At 51.2% G+C, this 27015-nt stretch overlaps 1 protein-coding gene across 4 annotated transcripts; it reads left to right on the plus strand.

Moving 5' to 3' along the window:
* GATA3 (GATA binding protein 3) lies at positions 1-25866 on the plus strand. Of its 4 annotated transcripts, none has more exons than XM_060396839.1 (6): positions 1-1681; positions 6043-6661; positions 8977-9513; positions 14522-14667; positions 18943-19068; positions 23709-25866. In XM_060396839.1, the coding sequence occupies exons 2-6, from the start codon at positions 6421-6423 to the stop codon at positions 23991-23993; spliced, it is 1335 nt and encodes a 444-aa protein (XP_060252822.1). In that variant the 5' UTR covers positions 1-1681; positions 6043-6420; the 3' UTR covers positions 23994-25866.
* The last annotated feature ends 1149 nt before the right edge of the window (positions 25867-27015 follow it).

Below are 27015 nucleotides of genomic sequence, written 5' to 3' on the forward strand. Positions count from 1 at the left end.
GTCCCTGCTGACTAGCTGTATTTCATTTGAGCAGCACCGTCAGCACTGCCCACCGCCTGCTTCTCTCCATCATCCTGTGATCCCCACTGTCCACTTTCTGCATTTCAATTCATGCGGGAAAGAGAAAGGGGGCTTGGGAGGCGGGGGAGCTGCAGAGATGCCGTGTAATATGTGTTTAGCCTGCGCTGTCTCGGACGCGGCGCCCAAGCGGGCTCCCCCGCCGTTTCGCTCGCGCAGCCGGGCCTGGCGGTGGCGCCTTGAGCCGTGTCCCCCGCGTAACCCTCTCGCCCGGCAGCCGGCGAGCTGTTTATACAGCTTTACCTGTGCTATTCTCGTATCCAGTAGAAATCCTCGCTCGGCCACGGTAACCTAATCCGAGGGCCGAGGCAGGGAAGGGGGTGGCGAGGCGTGCTCGGTGAAGAGCGAGGTGTGTACGCGCGAGAAGGGGGTTCTCTCCTTTGCCGCTTCTCCCCCGAAGGGGAAGGAAACTGGGATGGTTCGGGTGATCGGAGGGGGGTCCGAAGGCTAAGAAGGAAGGAGGCCGTTTTCCACGTCCCTGTCCTGTTTGCTTTTCTTCCCTCTAACAGGCAATCGGGGACCCAAGCCGGACGCGTGCAGCCTGTGGGCGCGGCGGTTCCGGCGGCGCCCCGCGGGGCTAGCGAGACCCGGAACGGGATTCTCCCAGCCCAGGACTAGGGTGAAAGCTCTCACTCCGCTTTCAACTTGCCCCTGGAGAACTCCCACATCTAAGACTAAACTGGCAAGGCAGGGAGCCGGCACTTAACCAGATCTTCCCTCCAGGGCCAGCCACTTCTTCCAAAGCGCCGCAGCCAGCGCACGGAATCGAATTAAACGCCTCTTGGCGCTTATTGTCTCTCGCTAATTGCTCCAACAATGGCCACTATAAAAATGGAGACGCCCAATTAAAGGCCTTGCCGGACTGCGCTGGGCTCCCGGCGACGAACTGGCCACCGGCCTGGGGCTTGCAGACCGCCTGGACGCGAACGGGACTGGTGCAGGGCGCTGGCGCCAGCCTCAGCACCTCTGGCCTCCACTTCCTCCCCAGACGCACAACGATCGCGGTCGGTTCACACCATTTTTATTGACCGATCGCAGCCCAGGAAGATTGATCGAGCTGTAAGGGACTTCTCCTCCCCCAGCCCCAGCTCGCCAGGGCCTAGGGGCCGCCCTGCAGTTTTTGGCCTTTGCTGTGGCTCTGCGCCCTCCCTGCCCCCCAGCCCCGCAGGTTCCCGGCTTCATTTCTGTCTTCAACGGCGCGGCCGGGTCCGCCCAAGCCGGCGCCGCGGCTCCGGGGGGAGGGACGCGGCGGCGCGGCCGGGCTCCGCTTCTTTCTCTCGCTTGCAAATATTTGCTGCCTCGCTGGAAATCCGACTATTTCGCGCGCGCTCCGCTTGCAAAGTCCTTAAGTAAACACGCTCAAATGACCGCCCCAGGCGGCCCGAGGCACGCTCACTCCCCCTGCACAGGATTAGTAACTTTATGACTTCGACCCCGAGGCTCGGCTTTTCTGGTTACCCTCGGCGGTCCGCGCGCGGGCACCCGGGGCCGCTCTCCAGACACCTCGGCCCCGCGGAGCTCGCCTGGACGCGCCTGTCGCCAGGCTCGGGTGGGTGACGCTGGCCACGTGGATCTCCGCTCTCTGGGTCCTGCGACCCCAGGGGTGAGCCTGGGGACGGGGGGGCACGCTCCTCCTCTCTACGCCATGGGCTCTGGCTCCTTTGCGGGATTGGGTTCCCCACTTGCATCCGATGAGAGCATCTGAGCTCCCGGGAGGGCGGGTGGGAGGGACCTCAGCTGGGGGGCATGTGTTTGGGAGTGTATGTGTGTGTGTGTGGGGTCCCCGCTTACCCCGATCGAGGAGAGAAAGGAAGGCTCCATTTCTTACCCTTTCCCCAAGAGGGCACACACACCCCGCTCAACTTGACGCCTGAAATAGCCACCTCGAGGCCTGGCGTTTCAGATAGGCCAACCGGCTCCCGCCGCCCCACGCTTAGCCCGGGTACAGGTTCCGGGCGACCGGGGATGGACGGTAGCCGCGCCGTCGCCTTCTCGGCTCCGGGATGCTCGCCCCAGGGGTCCCAGGCATTCAGACCTCGGCCAGCCCCTAGTCCTGGAGAGGGAGGCCTAGCGCTCTGCAGGAGCCCAGGGCCCTGTTGCGGCGGCGGCGGCGGCGGCAGCATCCTTTCAGGTCTCCACCTCGCTTCCCTGACCGGAGCTCCGCCGGCCGCTCCAGGAGAGGAGAGGAGGGACGGGGGCTCTCTAGACCGGTCCGGGCCGGGGTCCTGGATAGGAGCCCGGGAGGGGGAGCAGGGGGCGATTCAGATCTGCAGGAGGGCGCTGAGGCGTTTCCGCAGGAGGCTGCGATTAGCTTTGCGGGCTAGGGCAGAGGGGGGCTCAGTACCACCTTTTCTTTCCTTCACCGGGCCTCGAGCCCCCACGCTCCCCCCGCCCGCCCTCAGAGGAGGAAGCCCGGCCTGCATTTGCCCGCGAGGCAGGTCAGGCAGGCGCCGGGCCTGGCCTAGACTCCCGCAGCCGGCTCTCCCCCTCAGGCCACGCGCCGCAGCCTCTCTCCGGCCTGGCTCCCTTCCCCCTTCCTTCCGCGTGGGTCCCGGGGCCGACCTCGGCCCTCCTTGCTCGGTAGACCCCTCCTCTCCTTTTCCCTCCCCCCGGCTCTGTGCTCCTGGCTCTGGGGTTGGGCCCGTGACGTCAAACCCAGTGTGGCGTCGGCGAGACTGGCCGGCGCGGGCCATCAAAAGAGCAACGTCCTCTTTCCCAATTACCCACTGTCAGTCCGGGAACAGGGGCGGACCGGCTGGGAATTAAATGTTAAATACCCCCTACAGGCTGGCTCCATTACACCGGGCACCCAGCAGCAGGGCCCCCACCCCTCTCTGCCAGCTCCAAACCACCCAGACCAAGAAGGGGCCTTCGAGATCTTTTATTTTTCCAAGGGGTTGGGGGTGGCTCTTCAGGTCAGTGCAGCCAGACTTGGTGCACGTGATTTAATTAAAATGAATAATACCTCCCCCCAAAGTTTGAGCATTATCAGAGGCGCCACTACACCGGAAGGCCTCCTTCTCAGGGATATTTTCTCTTTGTCTTTTAAAATCGGCTTTAGCCTCTGAAGTTAGCGTTTTTAAGTCCTGGCGTCAGCAGCGTCTCTTTCCGAGGATGGTTCCCTTTTATTTCCTGGACTTTCAGGTCTCGGCGCAGAGGACCAAAGAGCTCCGTTTGGTATTTTCCGCGTCGCTTTGAACTGGGGCCCGGCTAGTGTCGGCAGGTCCTAGATCAACGCGCAAAGATGCGCGTTTCTTTCTTCTTTTTTTCCCGCCTCTGCAGCCATCCTTAAGCTGAATCTCGGGACTTTTAGCAACAATGTGTATGAGTCCGTTGTCCTTGTTTATGGAGCGGTTTCCGGTGAATGTTGGACAGAAACTAAATAATTAAACGGTTTGGAGAGCGCGGTGAGCAGGAGAGGCTGGCAGCTTGACTGGCCCTAGAGAGACGTGGTCAGAATGAAGGAAAATCGATGCTCCTTTACTGGGCCGCCCTAATAAGCAAGGACTAAGTGGGCTCAGGAGAAACATGGGGAGGGGGGTTAATTTAGGGACTTTCTTACCGTTCCGTGTCTAGAAACTCAAGCTGATGTTTCTAACAAACGTCAGCTTTAAGAAAACGGAGACTCAAGAAAACTTCCACATCAGGAAGAGCCACGTTTCCACTATTTCTCCCAAATGAAATTTGTTAGTCTTTCTACGAGGACTGTATATTAAAGCAGGAACCCCCCCCCCCCCCCCCCACACACACACCGAGTTAAGGTTGAATATGGATGGTTTTCTTTCACCGCAAGGAAGGAATCCTCTAGCACTTACTTTCAGGGACGGTCTCTTCTATGTTGACTTTTTTTAGGTGTATTTGTAGGGAATTGTTACGGGGTGGGGTAGAGAAACGAAGAGGGAATAATGCCTTCCAATTGGACCCCAAATCAAACTGTCAATACCGTCCGTGGGAAAGCCTGCGGGAGAACCCACGCTCTCTCCTTGCACACATTGCCCTGAGGAGAGCCGCGGGTGGAACCTTGAGACTTCGCTTCCCGCCCGACTCTAGCACACCCGGGCCGCGTACTGGGGCCGGACGGCTGCAGCAGCCTGAGCGCCGCTAGGGGATGCAGTGGCTCAAAGCACGGAGACCCGCCGGGGAGGTTGCAGCCGCGGGGGCCGGCCAATCGCGGCCGCGCCGCAGCCTCGCGCGCTGATTGGCCCCTCCCCGGCCCCGCCCCGGGAGCCCCGCCCCTTCGCCGGGCTGTCTCTGATCTCTGCTGCCTCCGCCCGAGGCTGCGAGGCCGGACCCAGCGAGTCCCGCGAGCTGCGGGGCCCTGGGGAGGTCGCCGCAGTCCTGCCCGGCGGCCCGGGTGGGGGCCGCAGGAGGGGGCTGGGGAAAAACGCCGGGAGCGGGAGTAAATAGGGCTCTGGGCGGGGAAGAGGGAACAAGTTGGGTAACCGGAGCAAAGACCCGGCTGCTTGGGGAGCCAGAGATTCTCGCTTCCCCTCCCCTTTTCATCCATCACTATTGTCACTCTGGTCAAAAGCACGCATTGATTACGAATATTAGGTCTGGAAGGGACAGCTGCAACAGCTGAGACATTCTTGCCAGGGGGTTATGAACGCCAGAGGCTGGGAGAATGTTGACCACGACCACCAAAAAGTTGCTACCGACATTTCAATCAAAGTCACATTCTGCTTCCCCGACCCTCCCTGTCCCCACCTCCCTCGCCCCCCAACTCTCCCGCCCCCCCAGTCCCTTAATTTCTTAGGCAGTTCTCAAGAGACGCATATCTCCATGTACTCTGACATTACATTTTTTTTTCCTGACCACTTTTACTTGCAGAGACCCCACATCAATAAACGACCCAATACCTTGGAATGAATGCAAAAAAAAAAAAAAAAAAGTTTGCTCATTTAAAACGTCTGAAAAAGAAGGGCAGTCTGTAGAAATAAACTTCATGAATGGGGCAGACCGGTGTCCCCGGTACGGAATAATCCATCGAGCCGGAATGAATTGGCAGGAGCCTGAGCCACATTTAAAGGGCCAGAGCGCGTATTCCCTCCTGCCCACCCCCTCCGCCCCGAACCCCCTGGCGCGCCTAGCCCACCCTCTCCGCGGCCCCTCCGCCCTGGCCGCCCTCCGCGGCGCCCCTTTCCGGTCAGTGGAGGGGCGGGAGGAGAGGTGGGGGGTGGGGTGGGGGGGTGAAGTCCTGAGCGGGTTTGGGTTGCAGTTTCCTTGTGCTGGGATCCTGTCCCCTCCTCGCCAGCGCCAGGCTCCTCCCCCGGCGGCGCGGATGACACTAGAACCTCCTTAAGTTCCGTCGCGCCACAGCTGTCTGCGAACACTGAGCTGCCTGGCGCCGTCTTGATACTTTCAGAAAGAATGCATTCCCTGTAAAAAAAAAAAAAAAAAAAGAGAGAGAGAGAGAGAGAGGAAAAGAGAGAGAGAGGGACGGCGAGCGCGCGAGGCAGAGCGAGCCACGCAATCTGACCGGGCAGTTTCTGCTCTCCCGGTCGCACGCCTCCTTCTCTTCCTCTCTGCTCCTCGCTACCCAGGTTGGTACTGGCGACTTTTTTTTTAAACTTTGATTTGTTTTGTCTCTCCATTTGGGAGGACTTTAAAACACGGAAAACTCAACCCTCCTCTTTTGGAGAGTTTCTGGAGGCTGAAAAGTCGGTCCTGGGACCTGGGTCCCCGGCGGGAGGGAGCTGTCGTTCAAGTGGGAACCGCTCAGTCAGTCCCGGGATCCCCGGAGACCCAGGCAGCTGGGGATGCACTTGGGAGTCGTCGGGTCCTTCGCTGCCTCCCGGTTTCCCGAGCTCCGGAGGGGGCGTGCGCTAGTGCGCGCGAGTTAGCGTGTCCCGGGGGCGCGGGCGCGGGGCAGGACAGCTCGGGGGGGGAGGAGATGCCACTTCATCAACTCAGGTGCTAAGTACTTAGGGATCTCATCCAGGTCTCCCCTTCTCTCCTTTGCAGGTGGCCCAGGAAAGACTCAGTCTTGGAGCCGCCGAGGAGCCCCCGGTGCACAGGAGCCTCACTTGCAGAATTCTAGCCAGTCCTCGCTTCTTTTACAATTTGGCCCTTTTTTGTCTTCCCGTACCTAATTTTGGGAATTTTTTTTTTCTTCCTTTTCTTCTCTTTGCTAAACTACCCCGCAGAGATTTATTAAAAAAAAAAAAAATTTGCTCACCTTTCCTTCCCAGCTTTCTTACTCCCCCACTGAAAACAAATCCTTAAACGACCCCCGCCCCTCCGACGGCAGGAGCACCTGCGGAGCCTCGGAGCCTCCGACCGCCCTCTCTCTCCGCGCGCGGGTTCCGGGCCCGGCGAGAGGGCGCGAGCGCAGCCGGGGCCATGGAGGTGACGGCGGACCAGCCTCGCTGGGTGAGCCATCACCACCCCGCGGTCCTCAACGGGCAGCACCCGGACACTCACCACCCGGGCCTCGGCCACTCCTACATGGACCCGGCGCAGTACCCTCTGCCCGAGGAGGTGGATGTACTTTTTAACATCGACGGTCAAGGCAACCACGTCCCGTCGTACTACGGAAACTCGGTGAGGGCCACCGTGCAGAGGTATCCTCCGACCCACCACGGTGAGTGCTCCCCGGGTGCGAGGACCACCCCTCCCCCGACCGGCTGTCCCGGCTCCCCGGGTCGGGGAGGCAGGGAGGGACCAGGGGGTGGGGAGAGCCGGCCAAAGCCCCCCACAAGTGCCGCTGCTGCTCCATTTAAAAAACTGGGGCCCGGAAATGGGCGAGGAAGGCGTCTCGATCGTCTCTAGAGTCTGTTTTTCAAAACAGTCGTAGCAGGCGCCTTTAGCGGCTGCGGCCCGGGGGCCTGGCGCTCACCTGGCGGGCGCCGCGCGGCAGCCCTCTCTCCCCGCGCGGTCGCGGCTTCGGGGGCCTTGGAGGTCCGGGGCGCCTGGAGAGCCGAACCTCCGCCTCCGCCGGTCACCGCTCCCCAGGCCGGGCATCCGGCGCGGGCCAAACTTGGCTGGGGCTTAGTTCTTTCTAGGGGCTTCGCTCCCACATTTATCCCGTGGTTCTCTCTCTGGGGCTTCTGCCGGCGTGCCTCGGTGCTGTTTCTCCAGCACATTTCCAGAAGGGGCCAAGGAATGTATTTATTCCCCTCGCTGTGTTTCGGCCTTTCCCTAAAACTAGTGCATTTGGTTTTTAGGCATATCTCCTAACTCCTAGGCTCCGAGGAAGGGAATTCTGGTGCTTGACCCGGTTTTAATGGAAAGACTACCACTTTAAGTTTGAGACATTTGGGGTTTCCTAGATTCCCGCCTGCACAGAATTTTCCTGCGTCTATGCTTTTTGGTTGCCTCCTTGCCTGCTCCCGGCAACTCTTGCCTTTCTCTCTCCTCCTGCCTGCAGCTGACCCATAGGGTCCCAAAGAAGATTTAGGATCTATCAGGGTTTCCTTCTATGAATGCGATCCCAGTATTTACTTTTTTCTTTCTCTTTTCATCTTGAGAAGTTCGGGGGAATTCTGAAATGGTAAAGAGAAACCCAGCCCTACGTAACTGAGGGGGAAAGCTCTTAAACTTTCCATCTTTAAGTGGGTTCCCAAAGAAAAAGTAGGAGCAACATTTTAAGTGGAGGAACTGTGCATTGCTCTCCTGGAGATCTGCCCTGGTTCCCCTGCTTAGGTCGCAGGGCTGGGGCTGATGACAGAGCCCCTGTGGGAGCTGGCGTTCTCACCCTGCTGTCACCAGGCTTTAAACAATTGTTTCTGCAGAGGGGGTGCTCTTTGCCCTCGTTCTGTGCACATCAGCAGTTAAGTGGAAATGAGGTAAATGCAGCCTTAATATTATTTACTATAGGACTTCCTGCATAATGTGAAGCATGACCCTCCGTGCTCAGAGAACTCTCCTTCCCCCTCGTCTCCCCTCCCCTTCCTCTCTCTGAAGATTTTAGTTTCAGTATTGTTCTTAATGGTTAAATAGAATGTCAAACGCTGAGACAGGTACTGGATTAAAAGATCAATAAGTGTGTGGATTTGCACTTGCCGTTTAGACTTACCCCTCTCAGATTGTCTTTTGGTCTGAGTTAGGGCGGCCTTACCGCTCTGTATTTTAAAGGAGGACTCAGTTTACTGCGAAATAGACACAGAAACTGGAATTTTGTGTCTCTGGGGCTCAGGTGAAAATTCTTATATTACACGGGTGGAATCACAACCTTGGGGTTGAGATGGGCCTGTTTTTTTCTCAGTAGGATTTGGGAGGTGACAGAGGCAGACAAAAGTGCCATACCAGGGTCTAGTCTTGGAAACTTTCTCCATAAGCCTGAGCAATTAATTTTCCTGCAAGTCTCATTGCAGGCCTGGTCATTTATAAGCCAGCAGTGAAGTAAGGGTACATGGAAGTCACCCTAAAATGGTCCTTCCCCTCTCTTCCAAGCCTTATCCTTCCTGCTCTGGGCCTGGGCCGCTGGGTCCGTGTGTTCTTCTGGTTTTGAGCGGTCCTGCAGCCGGGCGCACCCCTTTAGGCCTCATCCTTCACAGCCCACCCTCTTATCAGGCTGCCTGGGATTAGGTCTGGGCTGGGGGCCACTGGGTCATTGAAGGAAACCAATAAATCAAGTCAGGTTCCAGAGAGGGACCTCGGGGCTGTGATTTAGAAAGTGTATCTGGAGAGGCCAAGAAAGCCAGGGCCCCTTCTTGCTCCATCGCAGCAGGTCTCGAGGGTCAGACGAAGGCCCTTGATTCCCTGGATCTGGTGGGACCTTGGTGTGGGAGACAGGGGTGAAGGGGGTGTGCTGGCCCAGGTACTGCTGGGGCCAGTCTGTGTTGAGGTTGTCCTGCTGCAGGAGAGGCAGGGGTGGAGGGCGTGAACGCCCCCGGTGCCTTTGGGGGCTGCTCTCACCTGCCTGTGTCTCTCTCGGCTCCCTTCCCTTCCCTACAGGGAGCCAGGTATGCCGGCCACCTCTGCTGCACGGATCCCTGCCCTGGCTGGATGGTGGCAAGGCCCTGGGCAGCCATCACACTGCTTCGCCCTGGAACCTCAGCCCTTTCTCCAAGACATCCATCCACCACGGCTCCCCGGGGCCCCTGTCGGTCTACCCACCGGCCTCATCCTCCTCCCTGTCGGCGGGGCACTCCAGCCCGCACCTCTTCACTTTCCCGCCCACCCCACCGAAGGATGTCTCCCCAGACCCATCCCTGTCCACCCCGGGCTCGGCCGGCTCGGGCCGCCAGGACGAGAAGGAGTGCATCAAGTACCAGGTGCCGCTGCCCGACAGCATGAAGCTGGAGTCGGCGCACCCCCGCGGCAGCATGGCCACCCTGGGAGGGGCGGCGGCCTCAGCCCACCACCCCATCACCACCTACCCGCCCTACGTCCCCGAGTACAGCTCTGGACTCTTCCCGCCCAGCAGCCTCCTTGGGGGCTCCCCCACCGGCTTCGGATGCAAGTCGAGGCCCAAGGCGAGATCCAGCACAGGTAGGAACCTTCTCTCCCCCAGAGACCCTTCTCCTTTGCCCCCTAACCCCCTCCACAGTCTGAAATCCCAGGCAGGGACGAGAGAGCCCGCCTTCCCAGTTCTTCCACGGGGAGAGAAGGAGGTGTGTCTTGTCTCGGTCCTGTCTTCAGAGCAGAGGGCAAGTGGGATCTGGTTGAAAAGGCCCCCTTAGAGCTGGAGAAGGAAAAAGATAAACAAAAACAAACCCCCATCTCCTGCTTGTCCTGCGGGGGTACTGGTGGGTGCTGGTGGTAACCTTTAGTCAGTTTGCAAGCCCAAATGGAAGGCGAGGGAATAAGTCTTTAGTGTTTAATGCTAAAACGAAACCTCCTGAAACCCAAACAAAACAGGTCCCTCCTCTGACCCCCTTGGCCTCTGTGTCCTGGCTCTCTCCCTCTGCTCAGCTCAGAGGGGGTCAGGCAGTCACCGGAGGACAGCCCTTGACACAGACATGTATAAATAAAGTGTGTGTATATTTTTCGTTGGGGGCGGGACCCTGGCAAAATCAGGACACACATTCTCTGCGTGGCAAAGGGGGCTCGAATCCTGACTTCTGGGTAGAGAGGGGAGCTCCGCTCTGGGGAAGCAGTTCAGTGAAGATCAGAAGGGCTTGTTACCTGCAGTATCTTCGGGTACTGGGAGCCCATTACTAGGCAGGGGCAGGAAGGCGTCTGACGACCTACTCCCCGATTGATCTGAAGCCAGAGAGGTTAGGAAGGACGGAAAAAGATTCCCCAGGTGCCTGTCTCTGCTTCTTCTGCTCATCTGCTTACAGAAGAGCACCCTGCCCACCCAACCCCCCCCCAAAATTGAGCTGCATGTGTATTCTGTTGGTGTAGAGGCTGGCATGAATGGAAATGCAGAGCCCACACAAAATATTTTTTTATGGTTTGAAAATAAAATAATCCACTACCCATGTCGAAGTGGCTGAATCAGTCGGGGGTTCTTTGAGATGCCTTTTCACTGTATTCTTTTTTTTTCCAAGATGGTTTTGGGAAGATTGGCATGTCTCCTTGGGAAATATCCATTTCAGGGTGGGTGTCTGTCCTGGTCTGTCCTAACTGGCTACCCCCCCCAGCCAATCTCTCTACAGACTCTGTAGACACTGAAGTGGTGGAAATCGCTTGTCTTTTCTGGATGAGACAACCAGTCTTGAAACAGAGCTTGCAAAACCCGGGTTTAGAAAACTTCCGAGAGAGGGCTCTGGGCGCCCCAGTGACCATGAGATCAGTTTCCAGGGTTTTTTTCCAGGGTGACATTCACTCCGACTGCCTGGGCAGGACTGTCTCTATTTAGTTGATATGTTTCAGCTAATCCAATTATTTTCAGACTGCTGCACGCGACAGTTGCATTGTTTATCCCGAGCCAGGAACTTCACTAGAGCCCGGATGCGGTTAGGCTGACAGAAAAACTCAGACCTGCATGTTCAGTACATGAAAGTCGGCCGAGGGAGAGGGAGGAGGCGGGAGGAAGGGAGGACAGGCAGGAAAGCGGGGAGCGGAGGGTCCCCCGAAGCGGGGAGGGGGAGGTTGTTGATCAAGGCTGGCCGGCTGCTGGCAGTAAGAGCCAAACCTGTGCAGTTTTGAGGTCAGAGTGGGCTTTTTTTTTTTAAAGTTCTCTTTTCTGGTAGGGCTGAAAAGTTGGGGGGAAGATCGTGGTCTCTGAGGCTGGGGTGGTGGTTTGTGTGGGGGGAGAGGACAGAGTGACTTTTCCAAATGCCTTTGGTCCTCTGCCCTCATTTCGGAGTTTGATTCCCCCCCACCCCCACTCTGTCCTGTGCACCTCCTGCCTGTCTTTGTCACTTTCCTGGAGACTCGGGACATTGGGGAGGGGAGGGGGAGAGGGTTGTGGTTTCCCTCAACCAGAACCAGGGGCACCTATATACCTATTTTCTTTTTTTGGGTTGGGGAGAGAGGAGAGGAGCCGATTTAAATTTGGCTTTTGACTTCCTCCTCCCTATTCCTTTCTCACAGTTTGAAGAAAAAAAAAAAATCCTGGGCCGCACACCTGGGCAGCGAGGGAGTTGGGACTTTTGGGAGTGTGGAGTGTGCAGAGGAAGTTTCCAGACTCCTAAGGAGGGTGGAAGGGGTGGGAATTCCTGAGAAGGGGACTCTCTTGGTTTTCGTGGTTGCTTTTCTTTTTTTTTTTTAATTTAACCTCTTCTTCACAATTGCCTGAAGGAGGAGCCCAGAGAAGAGAGGGTTGTCGCATTTTGGAGAGACGGTTGAGCTGTGGTTTAGAGCACCTATTGCTTTTCTAACGCCCAGGCTGTCGGGCTGGGATGTGTCTTTGCAAACAAGAGACTATAAGCGTTTTTCTTCAGCAGGGGAGGGGGGTGCACCAATTCTTAGCTCTCCCCGGCTCCCTTCCATCGTGGGGCGTGCCACTCCCCCCTTTTTCCTCTGCAATTTCCGTACCCCTTTCCATCTAACTCCAGGCTCAGGCTTATAGTCAGAGGCAGAGGGGTGTCTGAAAATGGCTGTTGAATGCTAAGAGGCCTGCGGTTGTCACCTTAGCGCGAGGTGTCTGTCTGAGCAGCTCACACCAGGCAGTGAGCGTGGAGAAAGAGAGCAGGGGACGGTCAGGGCCTCCCTAAGGAAAACTCGTTGTTTGCTGAAGTCACAGATTAGAGGCAACAAGGAGAGAAGGGAAAAAAAAAAAGAATAAGAGAAAACCAACGCGAGGCAATCGCGAACTTGCCGAGTGAATCAAGACAGAAAATTGCTCTAGTGTGCAGAGCCTCGCTGGAGAGGCAACCGTTGCTGGCTTTCAAAGTCCCTCAGAAAAGGAAGCTGTCATCCTCCCCGCCACCTGACAAAGGAAAGGAAATCAGACTGATGGTGTCAGGCGGGGACATCCCCGGCCCAGGTGGCCCAGGTGCCCGGGAGCGGGGCAGTCCAGCCCAAGCTGCTGGTGATGGAGGAGGCTTGGGGTCCAGGAGACACCCGCAAAGGTCTGGGGGGTGAGACAACGGGGAGCCCGAGGCCCCTGTCTCTGAAGGTGGGGGAGTAGGTGTGGGCTGGACAGTGGGCACGGCTGCCCCCAGGAGAGGCTGGGCCTGCCCTGCAGGGGGCAGAAGGGCTTGGGGGCCCCTAGCTGCCTGTGGCCGCTCCTCGCCCACTTGCCCTTCCCTCCTTCCTCTGCGCCTCCGCACCTTCAGTGGCCGCATCCCTCCGGCTTTTGACCCCAGAGCAGAGGCGTCTGCTTGTGACTCAGCCCAGAGTCTGCTGGGTGCCTTGCAAGCCCTCCTGGCCCGCTTAGGGCCACGCTCGTGTGGCTCATTGCGGGGCTGCGTGGAAGGCTGTCTGTAGACCCCGGGTTAAGAACCTTTTTGGAAGGGGGAACAAGGAAAGTGAAATCTCATAACTCCTTCACATTTTTTTTTGTTTGAGAAAAGCAAAGTGGACGAAACTCCTCAGAGTACCTCCAGCCTGTAAAAGGAGGCCAGAGCCACTTTCATTTCCAAAAGTCCATTTCCTTCCCCAGAGCCCGTTTCTGGAGAAGAGCCCAGGCTCTGGGGGTGTCCATTCCCTGCCACCCTCATGCTGGGTCTGGGGCTTTCCTAAACCTGAGCAGGGCCCAGGCCCTGGGCTGGCCTTCCCTCCCCCACCCCACCCCGTCTTCCTGGTAGTTTGGGGTCAGCTGATTAATCTTTAAAAACAACTGTTAGGGACTCATCTTTCCCACCATCCCCAAGCCTCCCCACGGCACCTGGGAGATCATCCTGTTCTTGAACAGACTGGCTCCGGTGGGCTCCGTCTGGGAGGGCTGTGAAGCTGGTGTGTCTTCCTCAGGGGAATGAGCCCCCCAGGAGTTGGGCAAGTTCTCCCAGAAACCTTCCTCCACTTCCTCCCCCTGCAGAAGTTCAGAAGAGCTGGCAGGCAGTTCCTACAATAGCATCTGGAGGGCTTCCCCCGGGGGCTTCCCCTCCAAAGGTGGGCCCGGTCACTCTCCAGCCCCTAGAGTGAGCCTTGTTCCAACCTGGCCTGGCCGGTTTTTTTGTTGATTTTGTTTGTTTGTTTTTTTGGAAAAAGAGCAACTGCAGGCAGGCCTTGGTTAATGAGCCGACCCGAGGGCCTCCCTTCCCCCTCCCCAAACTGGCCCATCCTCCTGATCCACTCCTCACCTGTTAACACTTCCCTTGGTTCTGTCTCCTTCCCCCTATCTCCAGCTCCCTGGCCTTCAAGAAGCCTCTGCGTGTCTCTCCAACCCTTCAGACTGGAGTCTCAGGGGCTGGGAACCCGCAGAAAACCTGGGCCTTTTCTAGAAAGAGATATGTTGGGGAAGGAGTGGGCCCTGTGGGGTCTTCATCTTTTCCTTGCTAGCCAGGGACGTTGACAGTTTTATTGGAAGTAAAACCTAAAGTCCTCGCTGCTAAAAATCAGTCAGCCAATCGATCTATCCGTTCATCTGTTTATTATCTGTTTTCTCAATCTAGCCATTGATGAATCTCCCCTTTGGCCTCATCCTGATCGTCATTATTTAATCGATCTGTATAGACAGGCGTGGTAATGGGAATGGATCATGTTTGTTTTCCTCTGAGGGAAATGAAAGGGGTGTTTAGCTTTTGCCATTGTCTGGGGCTCAGGATTTTCCCAGGGAACTGTTTCAGGTTGAAATCCGCCTTCCTCCTGGGCTCTGCTTCATCTTCCCCGTCGAGTGGGGCTGGCCCTGGACAGGTGTCTGTTGCTTCTGATTCCTGTGTCACTTCTTGGGCCAGGGAGCTGTGTGTGTGTGTGTACGTGTGTGTACATGTGTGTGCCTGTGCGTACGTACATGCATGTATGTGTACATGGGAATGGTCAGGACATGAGAGGGCTGTACAGTCATTCTTTTTCAAGGGAGCTGGAGGGGAGAAAGTTCCGCAAAAGAGGAAAAAGAGAGGAAAAAAAAAAAAGTTGTCTATTTAGCTTTCATTCCCTAATTCTGCTGGCAGCTTTTTCGTGTGTCTGCCTTCCATAAGTGACTTATGTGTGATGTTGTTTTCAGAAGGCCGGGAGTGTGTGAACTGCGGGGCGACATCCACCCCTCTCTGGCGACGAGATGGAACCGGGCATTACCTGTGTAATGCCTGCGGGCTCTACCACAAGATGAACGGACAGAACCGGCCCCTCATCAAGCCCAAGCGAAGGCTGGTGAGTTGTCCCTGGGGCAGCCCTGACCTGACACTCTCCATTTTGTGTCTTTAATTTCCCCTCTTCAGGAAGGAGCGCTTTCTGCAGGAAATTGGCAGGACAGCTCAAAATCGTGTCAGCTGGCTTGGGGTAGCTTTCCCTTTGTCTTTGTTTTTTCTTTTTTTCAAATTAGATATACAGGAAAGTGTTCTCTCTCTCTTTCTATCGCCCCCTCCATGGTTCTTAAGTCACCTACCACGTTTTTAAGGATGCTGATTTCTGATTTATCCAATCTTAAATATCTTTGCTGATAGAATGATTGCTTTAACGGGACCGGGGTGACTGATTGGAAGTGTGTTGATAGCCGCAGCTTCACAGAGAAGGTTAGTAGGGGGGTGGAGGCTCGCAGGTGCCACCCAGAACTTGTTTCTGGAGTCGTAGAAGGGGTCTCTCAGGAAGTGATGATGGTCTCAGTGTTGCCTTAGTGCCCCCGATGAGATCTCGTGTGGCCAGGGCGTAAGATGAATGGGGCCTATTAGCTGCATTGCACAGGCAGCAGCCGGTGGCCTTTGTGGAGTTTCCCTTCTCCCATGGTCTGTAGAATTGAGGAATTGCCACAGGTAAACACAGGAGAAAACTGATTTCCGTCCTGCTCCCTGGTCTCTCCTAGCGTCTAGTCTGATTTTCCCTTTGAACTCCCGCCAGCCCGGTGGCCGTTTCCTCTCTCCCCCTCTTTCTTCCCTTTCTTAAACCTCTTGACCCCTAGGAATACTTGAGAAAACCTGGCACAAGCAAGCACGCATAAGGAAAACTAGCTGGAGAGGTTCGTTTGCAAACTTGTCTTTGGAACCTCAGGCCAGATTGAATAGCAAGTGTATGTAACAGACAAATAAAAGCAGGCTTGGCAAATGATAACTCTAACCACAGTCAAGAGATCAAAATGCTTTTTGTGGTGATGACATTCACCAGGTGGAGAGGGGAGGAGGGGAATTTCCCCGTGCCGATGAATGGATGAAGTAGCATCCCTCAGATTGTAAGGTGGACCCCTCCAAATCCTCTGCATTCTTTTTAAAGAATAATTTGTTTTCCTCATCAGATTTTAGTGCAAATCAACACCTTTCGCATCCTTTTCAGAAGAAGGAAAATCTTTCTAGGGATGGCCATGCCCACGTGACTTTAATTTTTGGCCATCCTAGGTCTCCAGGCTTTATTCTTTCTGATCTTTGCCCCCGTCTCCAGCTTTCTCAACCTTCCCCCGACTTGTCCTCATGCTCTTTGGTACTTTTTTTTTTTTTTTCCTTTCTCTCATGTGCAAAGCTAACTTCCTAGGAAAAAGCTGCCGGATATCTGAGCTCTGGAGATAACTCATAAACAACAACTCAGCTTCCCCAACCTAAACATCAAGATGTTTGAACGTATCAGAACAAGACGTTGTTTGAAAAAAAAAAAAAATGACTGGAGGTGTTAGTGCAGAATTAATATGATCACACCACAAAAGAATGTTCTGAATCACTCCAAACCTGGCCTTAGGAAAAAAGAGAGAAGGGGGGAGAAAAGAAAAGGAAAAAAAAGAAAACTAACAACAAAAACTTTCTTTTTAAAATAAATCATGATATCATGCTAATTGGGCTCTTTTTAAAAGGTAAAGAAGAAATAGAGAGCAGTAAAGTCTCAGACCCCGTGGTTGTTTGGCTGATGAGCAAGAACGCATTGGACGTTCTCTCGAGGTTTCTTCTGTCTGGGGCGGATTGCCTAGGAGGGCTAGACTTGCATTTTATATAGTTTTGTCCGTATTCATCTTTCGTAAGAAATCTCTAGAACTCTGAGTAACAATCGCTTATAATTGTAGAGTTCCTTTGCTGTCACATGTGAAGCTGTCTTTTCTGTCTTACTCATCTCTTCTGGGTGGTTTTATATTTTTAGTTCCATAGAATTCATATGCTCCAGAGAGACACTGGGGGCCCATTCAGGATATATATGCATATATTTTTAGCACTTAGATGTATTTGACTTCTGAGTATCTAGAACTTCTTTTTTTCTTTCCTGTATTTCCCTGTCTCTCCTTCCGGCTCTGTCTCTCCAATTTGCAGTTTCTGCTTTGCACTGAAGACCACTCCACCCCTTGGTAGATGCATACCTAACACCAAATAAACTCAGGCCATGCGGAAATAGGAGAAAGGAAGACCCATAGAAATTTTTATTCCTAGTGGGTGGAGGATTTTCATAAATCTCTAGCTTGCTTTATTAATGTACTTTGTCTTCTCCTAGTGAATCAAACAGTGTGACTTTCAGAGCTTCTTTATCAGTTCACTGAAAGTCTGAGCTTGCTTAGATTCATGATACCGTCAAGACACTGCAAAGGGCTATACCACGAGCCTCGTTACTCCGAACTCTGATTTTGTTGGCTGGTGTTTTGTGCTTGAACCATCCATTTCCAGTTGTTGGGCTGAGAAATCCAGTGCTTGAGTAGATATTAGTCTGTTATATCCAAGTATTTCTTTTAAAGTGTAGAAAACCAGTCCAGGATGATAATAATCATTGCATGGTAATGTAATTGTCAAAATCCTTAAGCATCAATTTCATAACTTCATTTTCTTCCCAAAAGTGTACAAGAACACCAGTTAAGTCTTAAACGATCATGTTTCATAAAGGCAGGTGGACAGAGGCTTGTGGAATGAGAGACAGCACTCTTGGACTGCGGTGAATTATTTTCCAAATGGACTACTCAAAAGTAGAAACTTCTCAGTTATGAGGGAGAAGGGCTATGTTTCCATTCTAGTTCCACAGAACACAGAAACTAAGAATTACTGGGGAAAAAAAAAAAGAAAAAAAAAGTGCCATAGCTCTGCTTTTTAAACCTGTAGAAAAGGGGAGTGTCTTTGGGACAATTTAGTAGCTTTGAAAGGAAAGGAATCACCCTGGTTCATTTGGAATTGCCTCTGGGTTTTCCATATCTGGCCACTTTGAGTGTTTGGCTCAAGTTCTTGCCGGATAAAATATTGATGGAAAATCTCACCCTGATCCCTGTCATTTTGTTCCATGCTCTCATAACCATGCCAGAATTTTCTTGATCACAGATAAACAGCAGCTAAATTCTTTCTCTTTCTCTTGCCTTTGATAATGCTTTTGAGTCCAGGGACAGAAATAATTTTGCAGTTGAAAATTTCTTTTTATGTTACAGGGGGTAGTGAGGAGATGAGAGAGGTTACCAGGGACCCACCTTCATTTTCCTTCAAAAGTTTTTGAGCTTAAGTTTATTTTTTTTCTGAGTATGGATGCAGGGAATAGTCCCCTGATGCATTTAAGTACGTCAAGAAGTGAAAGAAGTATCTCCCTTTTAAAGGAAATGAAGGCCATGACACAATCAAATAATTAAAATTCAGCCTGGGACTGACACCTGACCTGTGACCATTTGGCTCTGTGGAGAGCGTATAGGAAACTTTCCAGGGAGTCAGATGAATTGAAGGCAGAAGTGGGGCCCGTGTTCCTGGGGGACTGCAGAAGTCCTTGTTCTTCTTAGTTTGTTTCATTAACCGGAAACCCTTAAAGAGGATGAAGATGGCTGTCACCACGAGTTGACCGAATCTGAAAGTCTGGGCTGTGCACATTTAGGATAGCTGCAGATGGGCTGGGTCTGGCTCACTTAGCGTGTTCTGGTGTGGCGCTTTCTCTGTGGCCCACCCCGTGTGTGTCAGTCGTATTTACACAGACATTCTCACACTGCCTGCTCTCCTTATCATCCGGCAGTTCTTTATTTGGGATCTAGAAGGCGCTTCTGATGCTTGGGTTTCCTCTTCCATGGCTTATAGTCTGTTGTGATGACCAGTATCCTTACTGAGAGCTGTTTTTCTGGGGAGTAGCTCTTCGAAAGGACCTCCTGGAGGCCTGGTGAAGAAAGCTACAGAGAGCTTGGTACCCAAACATGTCTGGCTAATTCCAAAAATTATTGCAACCCGTAAAAATGAAACATCTGGTGACTTTGTAGGAGGGGGGATAACTTGTGATTTAGAGAGGTAGGGTCAGCTTTCTGATCCTCCCAGATTCTTCACCCTGGGGGACAGCAGGCTACCTACTGACCACCGGACCATGGTCTGATCTACTCCTAGGCCAGTGGATCAGCTGTAATTTTCTTCTTGACACAGCTTTTGGGGATCTTTATTACTTTCATGTGGGCCACTTGCTAGTTTTGATTTCAGTGATAATTTTTTTCTTTTTTTTTCAAGTTGGTCTCCGTGGTTCTGCAAACCCATTTAACATTTGTTTTGATTTTTATCCTCCCGTCTACCCCCTCCCCAGTCGGCAGCAAGAAGGGCAGGTACGTCCTGTGCAAACTGTCAAACCACAACTACGACTCTGTGGAGAAGAAATGCCAATGGAGACCCTGTCTGCAATGCCTGCGGGCTCTACTATAAGCTGCACAATGTAAGTGTCCGGGGGTCCCACCCCCCAGACGGTCTCTTTCGGTTGCCACACAGTGCAGGGCATTCCCCTCCCCTGGTTCCCTTCTTGATTTTTTTTTTTTTTTAATTTTATTGGCTTAGAGTTGATGTGCAATGTTGTATTAGTTTCAGGTATTCTGGAAAGTGATTCAGTTATACGGATACATGCATCTGTTCTTTTTCAGTTTCTTTACCTGTATAGGTTGTTACAGAGTATTGAGTGGAGTTCCCTGCACTCCCCAGTAGGTCCTTATTGATGATCCATCTGAATCACACAGTGAGGAGCCTCAGAAAAATCATGGCACTAGGATCCAGTGTGGGAAAGGACTGGGCACAGTGAAGCCTTGTCAAGACTGGAGGGTTTAAAATAGATTGATCCCAACCTCTTAGTTTGTATTGGAAACAGAATGTGTGGTGGACCTTGTCTGGGTTTTTAAGGGGGAAAAAAAAAATCTTCCCCTTAGCAAACCAAAAAGAAGTTGCCACACATATTTTGATGTTTTCTTGCATTTTAAACTTTTTGCAAAAAAAAGAGAAAGAGTGTGCCAGAGAGTGGAAGAGAAAGGTAAACAGGATTGTGATGCACGAGGCAGGAGCTCAGGGCGATTCAGTTACTGTGGGGTAGAGAGCTTGGCATAACCTGTGCTGTGAATTTTAAACGGATTCTCTGTATAAAAGATGCGAGATGAAACGGCTGAGATATTTCATCTGCTGAGTTTGTCCTCCCCGGGAGAACTCCTGCGAGGCAGCCTGCCGAGGTTATCCTTTCCAGGGAAAAGAATGCCTTTTTCCTTATAGATCATATTAGCAGAATGATAATTGCCAGTCAGTCACGTGGGTTTGGCCGTGTCAGTTTTGATCTTTCAATTTGGGGATCCTCCCATTTTGTAATATCTCTACCTTTAAAACAAATTCAGCTATTTTTTTTTTTTCCCCCTTGTACAACTCTGGCTGACAGGCTGTGACCCTAATGATGCCTGATGTTTATGTTAATCCCAGAGAAAGAATTTGTTCTCTCTCTGTCTTTGTCTGTCTCTCCCTGTCTCTCTCATCTCATCCCTATGGTTCCGTCTGGTTTTCCTGAGGTCTCTTGGCCAGTCTGACTGGTAGAGTCTGGGAGTGAACTGGGGACAGGCAGAGGGGTTTGCTCAGAGCCATCCTGGCAGTCAGCGAGTCTTACCCAGAGACACTTGTGAATTGTGGAGGAAGATTGGCTGGTTAGAGGTTTTGAATCACAGGAGAACTTCCCAGGGTACTACCTTAGCAATCTAGTCCTCTGGTACCTCTTGGGAATGAGTTGATTCCTGGGGACCCTGTAATACACCTCCCTGCCAGCATGTCATCTCCGCTTGATACTCAAGGCTTGGAGCTGATGGAACGAGGGTCTTATTACAACCCATCATTTCTGTCTCTTGCATCCCTAGATTGTGGTCTGTGTACATTTATCAGTGATGAAACCCCAGGCCTGTTTTCGCTTTGGGGAATTTCCTTGCTCACTGTCATGGAGAGAAGCAGATTCGTGATTAGAATCTGGAAGGTTTGGGCCCGTAGAGTTCTTGTGCTCACCCAGTGGTCGTCAACAAAATGATTTTGGGGGTGTGATGTATGGTTTGCAAAGAACTTTCCTGTTGTTTGACAACATTTGAGCCTCAAAGAGTCCCATGATGTAGACAGGGCAGAAATTATTCTGATTTTGTTTTACTTGAAAAAATGATGACTCAGAGAAACAAGGATGAGGCTGATGAATTAGAAGGGCCTGGATGGATTTCTGAATAGCGACAGACCTTCCAGGGAGATTAGGAGCTCAGGACTATTGGGGACCAGGGAAGAGTGAGCTCCTTCTTATTGTAGAATACACCAGAGATCTGTTCGGAGTAATGGATTATGTGTGTGTATGTATTTCTTTCTGATTTCCACAGAAGTAAGGAATTATGAGAAATGAACCAGCTATAAATTTCTTTGACTGCTCATCCACAGTGAGATGTGATCTCAGTTGTATCCAATTGAAAAGCCGTCTATTTCTGAAAGATATGCTTTTCTCATTAAATCCAAGAGAAGTCAAGGGCCCTTCTTCACTGCTTGCTCCCACTCTCTTCTTTTTCTTTTTAAAATATTTATCCATTTATGTGGCTGTGTTGGGTCTTAGTTGCATCGTGGGAGATCCACCTCTCATTGCGGCTCACAGGTTTAGTTGGTTAGTCCTCCAACCAGGGATCGAACCTGTATCCCCTGCATTGCAAGGTGGATTCTTAGCCCCTGGACGCCCATGGAGGTGCCCTCACCCTGTCCTGGGCCCCAGTGTCTGGGAGATAGATGCGTGCTCATCCTCCAGAGTGGTTTTTCTGCCTTCTCTGGTTTAGTAAGAATTCACAGAAGGAGGCGGATTTGTTGTGTATTTAACAATAAGAGATACTAATCTATGAACATTCTCATCTTGTTGTGTTTTGTTCTGCCCATCGAGATACCAGGCATGCCCTAAGTTAGTTCCTGTCTCCTTATCTAGGTGTGTAGATAACTACCTATCTCAGTATCAGTGCTGGGACTAGTTATCTGGCTTTGTGTGGCTATCTGTGTAACTAGATATTATATTTAGATACCTGGCCCTGTATATCTAGATATCATCATGAAGAGCATGTGTCTAGGTGATATCTCGGGGGAGATTTGATGTGACAGTAGATTCCTATCGCCTCTGTAGGCTGCGCCTTTATCTTGATTATAACTTTGAGGAAGAAACCCTGAGATGTTCTCTGCCGTCACTCACTCGGCCTTCCTGTGTGAGGGGCAGACCTGGGGTCAGCACCCCAACCGACCAGCTCAGCCCCTAGAAGCCGTGCGTTCGCTGCTCCCAGAAGTGTTGTCAGCAGCCTGGCCCTCTTGACTTCTGGGTTCTCACTTCCTTCACTATCTCTTTCTAGCTTTTGGAGCAAACAGGCAGATCTTTGAGTCATGAAATCTTCCCTTCCTCCACCCTTGAGGACCCTGGAGGAGGAAGTGGTTTCTGCTCCAAGGAGTCAGGGATACTAAGACCCTGACCTTCCCGCCTTGAGTCCCTTTGCCCATTTCCCTGGAAATGGGACTGAATGTGTGGTTGGTTTGCTGTGTGGGGCAGGTGGCTGCTGTTGAGGTCAATCTGATTCTGACTCCTCGAGGGGAATGATCTTAGTTTGCTCTGTCAAGTTCCCCCACCCCCACCTTAAGCAAATATGTATTCGAAACAAAACATGTGGGGCTTATCAGGAAGAGAGTGATACCCTGAGGACGAGAGCAGTGCTCATGAGAGTAGGTGCTTGCCTTGGTCTTTTACCTCAACTTCATGCTTGGTCTTTTTTTTTCCTAAATCTTTTGTTTACCCTGGAATTGTATTTGTTTGTTTGTTTGTTTGTTTGTTTTGCCACTCGGAGTATGGGATATTAGCTCCCTGCACAGGGATCTAACTCTTGCCCCCTGAATTGGAAGCTCAGAATCCTAACCACTGGGCTGCCAGGGAAATCCTTCATGCCTAGGCTTTGCTTTTTAGGAGGAGAGTGCTTTCAGGCTAGCACAGGGCTTTGTACCCCCTAAGTGAATATTAAATTCTTGTGGATTGGTTGTTTTGCTGCTCATCTAGTTAGAAGTGAGTCGTCAGGACCAGGTAGACATTGCAACTTCATCATCACAGTTGCTATGGCAGGGGCAAGAGGTTACATTTTTGCAGAGACGCATTATGTTAAATTCCGACCCCAGAATGTACAAATTTCAGGGGAAGATTTTTTTTTCCCTGTGTTTAAAATGACTTAAAAAATGTTTTCATGTCTAATGGGAGGATAATTGCTTTACAGTGTTGTGTTGGTTTCTGCCATATAACACCCTGGATCAGCCATAAATATATACGTGTGTCCCCTCCCTCTGGAACCACCCTCCCACCTTCCGTCCCAGCCCGGGGTGGCCACAGAGTGCTGGCTTGAGCTCGTTGTGTTATGCAGCAGCTTCCCACTAGCTGTCTATTTAGGGGGAGATTTTACAGCACCTCTTGTTTCAAAAGGCCATTAGAAGAGAGGCAAGCAAAAATTACTTTGAAGCAGTCTGGGCCTCTCAAGGCAGAGAGACAAAACCCTTAAGACCGATTGCCTAGTGGTGCCAAAGTTCTAAGTCAGATTTTGGACCAGTAGACCAGATATATTTCCCCCTTGAAAATCCCTCCCTTGCCTCTCTTCTCCTGAAATCGTGTAAGGTAATTCTAGGAAGAAGACAAGTTATTAGATTTTAGTGAAGCAGAGAAATACAGCCATCTTGGGTGGCTCAAGAGTATGGTCCTTGGGGACAGAAAGTTCCCTGAGACCAACTTTCCCCCCAATGATTGGTGCAAATGGACAAAACGAATAAGTCCTGCTAGGAACATCTTACCTGGGGCCTCTTGGCTTTTGAAATTGATAGAGGCTGAGACCCTCCCATTGCAGAACCCTCACTTGCAGAACTCTGGGGTCTCTGGGAAGGAGTCAGGGGGTATGGGGAGGAAGGAGCCCCCTGAAAGCAGATCCCTGATCTGGGGTGGTCAGAGGAACCTGTGCCTGGGTGTGGAAGTCTGCCCCCTCTCAGAGCCAGCCAAAAAAAAGTAAAAAAAAAAAAAAATTGATCTCTGTTTAGATTAACAGACCCCTGACTATGAAGAAGGAAGGGATCCAGACCAGAAACCGAAAAATGTCTAGCAAATCCAAAAAGTGCAAAAAGGTGCATGACGCGCTGGAGGACTTCCCCAAGAGCAGCTCGTTCAACCCCGCTGCCCTCTCCAGACACATGTCTTCGCTCAGTCACATCTCGCCCTTCAGCCACTCCAGCCACATGCTGACCACGCCCACGCCGATGCACCCGCCGTCCAGCCTCTCCTTCGGACCTCACCACCCCTCCAGTATGGTCACCGCCATGGGCTAGGGTCCCTGCTCGAGCGACACTCCCAGGGCTCCAGGCGAGAGTCCCTCTGGCCCCCTTCTACGTGCATTTTCGCAGGAGCAGTATCATGAAACCGAAACCCGACGGATCTGTGTGTTTTTGCAGGCATCAAGCAACCTGATGTTGTGGCCACTCGGACGACGCAGCCTACCATGGTGTCTGTTTTCTCACTCCCTGAATCTGGATCCCATTTGTGAATAAGCCATTCAGACTCACATTCCCTATTGAACAGGGTCTCTCTAGTGCTGTGAAAAAAAAAAAAAAAAAAGTCACCAAACATTGCATATAACTTATGTTGTAAGAAATACTGTACATTGAAAGAAGACTTGATTGCCTCTCAGTCGCTGTCAGGAAGGCACGGAGGACGCCATGCCTTTGAAGGACGATGGGGGAAAATAAAGAGTGGCGATTAAGAAGAAACTAGGTCTGATATCCAGATGGACAAACTGCCAGTTTTGTTTCCTTTTCCTGGTTACAGTCGTTTGATGCATTACAAGAAAAAAAAAAAAAAAGGAAAAAAAAAAAAAGAAAAAATTTGTAGGCAAATCATTCGTTCAAAGCTGTGGGCCTCTGTGTAGGAAGTTCTGTTACTCCAGGCAACGTGTTCCACTCTCAGGTTGCCCTGGGGGGTTCAACTAGACTTTCCCGGGCCTTCATGCTTTGTGAACATGTCCCTGTAATTGTTGTTTGTATGTATAATTCAAAGCACCAAAATAAGAAAAGTTGTAGATTTATTTCATCATATTATACAGACTGAATTGTTGTATAAATTTATTTCCTGCTAGTGTTAAGTACTGCTTTTTTTTTTTTTTTTGGTTTTTTTTGTTTCTGTTTTAATATTTTCTTTCTCTCTCCATTTTTGGTTGAAAAAACTGGGTGACGTTCAGTTGACCTAAGGTGGTTGTGCTCCACAGGGCTGATTTTTTTTTTTTCCGTTTTGTTTCTCAATGATATTTATTAAATAGCTTCTAAGGGTACAAGAGCATATGTCCTTTGTCACTTCTCCCGCAGCCTGTGCTATGAGGGTAGCAGTGTATGAGCTACCTACGTGCATGTCAGCGGCTCAGGCCCGCCAGCCCTGGGTCCTGAGAGCAGCCTGGCTGAATGTTAGCGCCTGTTGTGTTCTGTGTTAGTGATCACTGCCTTTCATGCAGTCTGTTGGAATAATAATATAAAGAAATAATAAAGTTAAAATATTTAAGAAACAACCAAATAACATCGTATTAAGAGTGGTGGCCAAGCTCTTCTAGAATCTGGTAGCTCTAGGTAATCGAAGCAAAAAGAGTTTAAACAAGATAACAGAGCCCACTTGTGTTCAGCTACACACTGGGAGAGAATGCAAACCCTAGACAGGAACATTGATGTGTTTGGGAAACTGGGCATCTTGGGAGCTCGAGATGCAGCCCAGAGGAAGGCATCCCCCGGGCTGGAGGAAGTTCTGTGGTCCGCTCTGAGTTGCTCTTCCCTCCTCCTGGTCTGGCCTCAAGGAGATCTTCTCGCCAGAGAAATGGGAGGATTTCCTTGTTGAGATTCTCAGGCGGGCAGGTTGCAGCTGAGATTCCTCATGATTCTCTGCAAGATGGAAAGGAGCTGGGCTGGGTCTTGAGATTATGTCTGTTTTGCTTTTCTACTGTTGAATCACACCACAGTGAAGGGTGGATTGGAATGTTTGCGAAACATGAAATAACCGTTTTGTAACTTACGCTGTATAGTTTCCTTTGACTCTGTTGACAGAATGTGTAACCCTGGCACACATTTGAAAAATCTCTGTTAATTGCCTCTCTGCTTTCTTAGCAAATATTTCAAAGCTAAAGCTCAATGTTGAAATAAAGAAGTAGAGAATTACTGACATGCACGTGAAGATCTGCCTGGCTCCTAATTCGGACGTGGTTTCCGGTGACTCCTGAGGCACCCAAGGCCATGGGCCGTGGCTGTCTGTTGCCATCGTAAACTTGGGAGCAGTTGTAGCTGGAGAGTTCCAGTGTCTCAGGGTTTGCCACTTTTTCCCTCCGTACAGATTTGAGCTGATGCCCTTTCACCTTAAGAACAGGGAGTTCAAATTCTTGACATTCTTGGGGGTGGGAGAAGGGCAGGCGGGAGTTGGGGGCACACACAGAAAATTCTCAAACTCAACAATCAAGTTACATTTTGTCTTAGGAGCTGTAGCCATAAAGGCACCTTGGATCCTATTCCTTCTTCAGAGAAACGTCATTATATCATTCAATACCTGGATTTAACATTCTAAGATATTTCTGGAAGATGATGCAGAAGATTTAAAAAAAACTATGTTCTCCAGTTTCTTGATCAGAACATTACGTTTTCATAGTTTTTAATTATCTTGTTCTTTCTTTTCTTCACTTAAAAAAGTCGCACTAGAACAGTGACCCTGAGATGGGGTTTCCTCTAGAAAAACAGAACAAGATTGTAGATCTGAAACGCTGCTCCAGTATTCTTGAGTAAACTGTGCCCCTAATTAATTTTCCATCTCTTTCTCCCTCTCTTTTGAAATAGTTGCACTTAGCTCATCCATGGGAATATATGGGCACGTTTGGATTATTTCTTGAAAACATTTTCATAGCCAACACAGTACAAAAAAGACAAACTGAGTAGTTGTTGAAAGATTTTGCTATGTGTGAACTCTTCAAACACTGGACGTTCATGATGGAAACATTTTGAATGGAAGTACTTCTTTCACTGATTCAGCAGATACCTATTGAAGATCTAGGTTGAAGTCCATTTAAGAGCTATTAAAAAAAAAAAAAGCAGTGTAGGAAATAGAGAAACCAAGGCTCCAGTGTTTCAGTCTTATGACATTTACAGGTTGCTCCCCTTTGATACTACACTTGATCTTAGCCAACGAATGACGTGAGCTGTGGTGAGGTTCCTGGTCGGGCCTCAATGTTGGTCGCTAGGCACAGTCTGCCTGCTGAGAGCAGTGTCTGTTTTCTAAACCTTTGAAATTGGAATTATTTTTAGTTTAAAAATATTTTTAAAGCTAACTCCT

Source organism: Ovis aries, chromosome 13 (assembly GCF_016772045.2).
Source record: "Ovis aries strain OAR_USU_Benz2616 breed Rambouillet chromosome 13, ARS-UI_Ramb_v3.0, whole genome shotgun sequence".
In the NCBI taxonomy this organism is placed as follows: domain Eukaryota; kingdom Metazoa; phylum Chordata; class Mammalia; order Artiodactyla; family Bovidae; genus Ovis; species Ovis aries.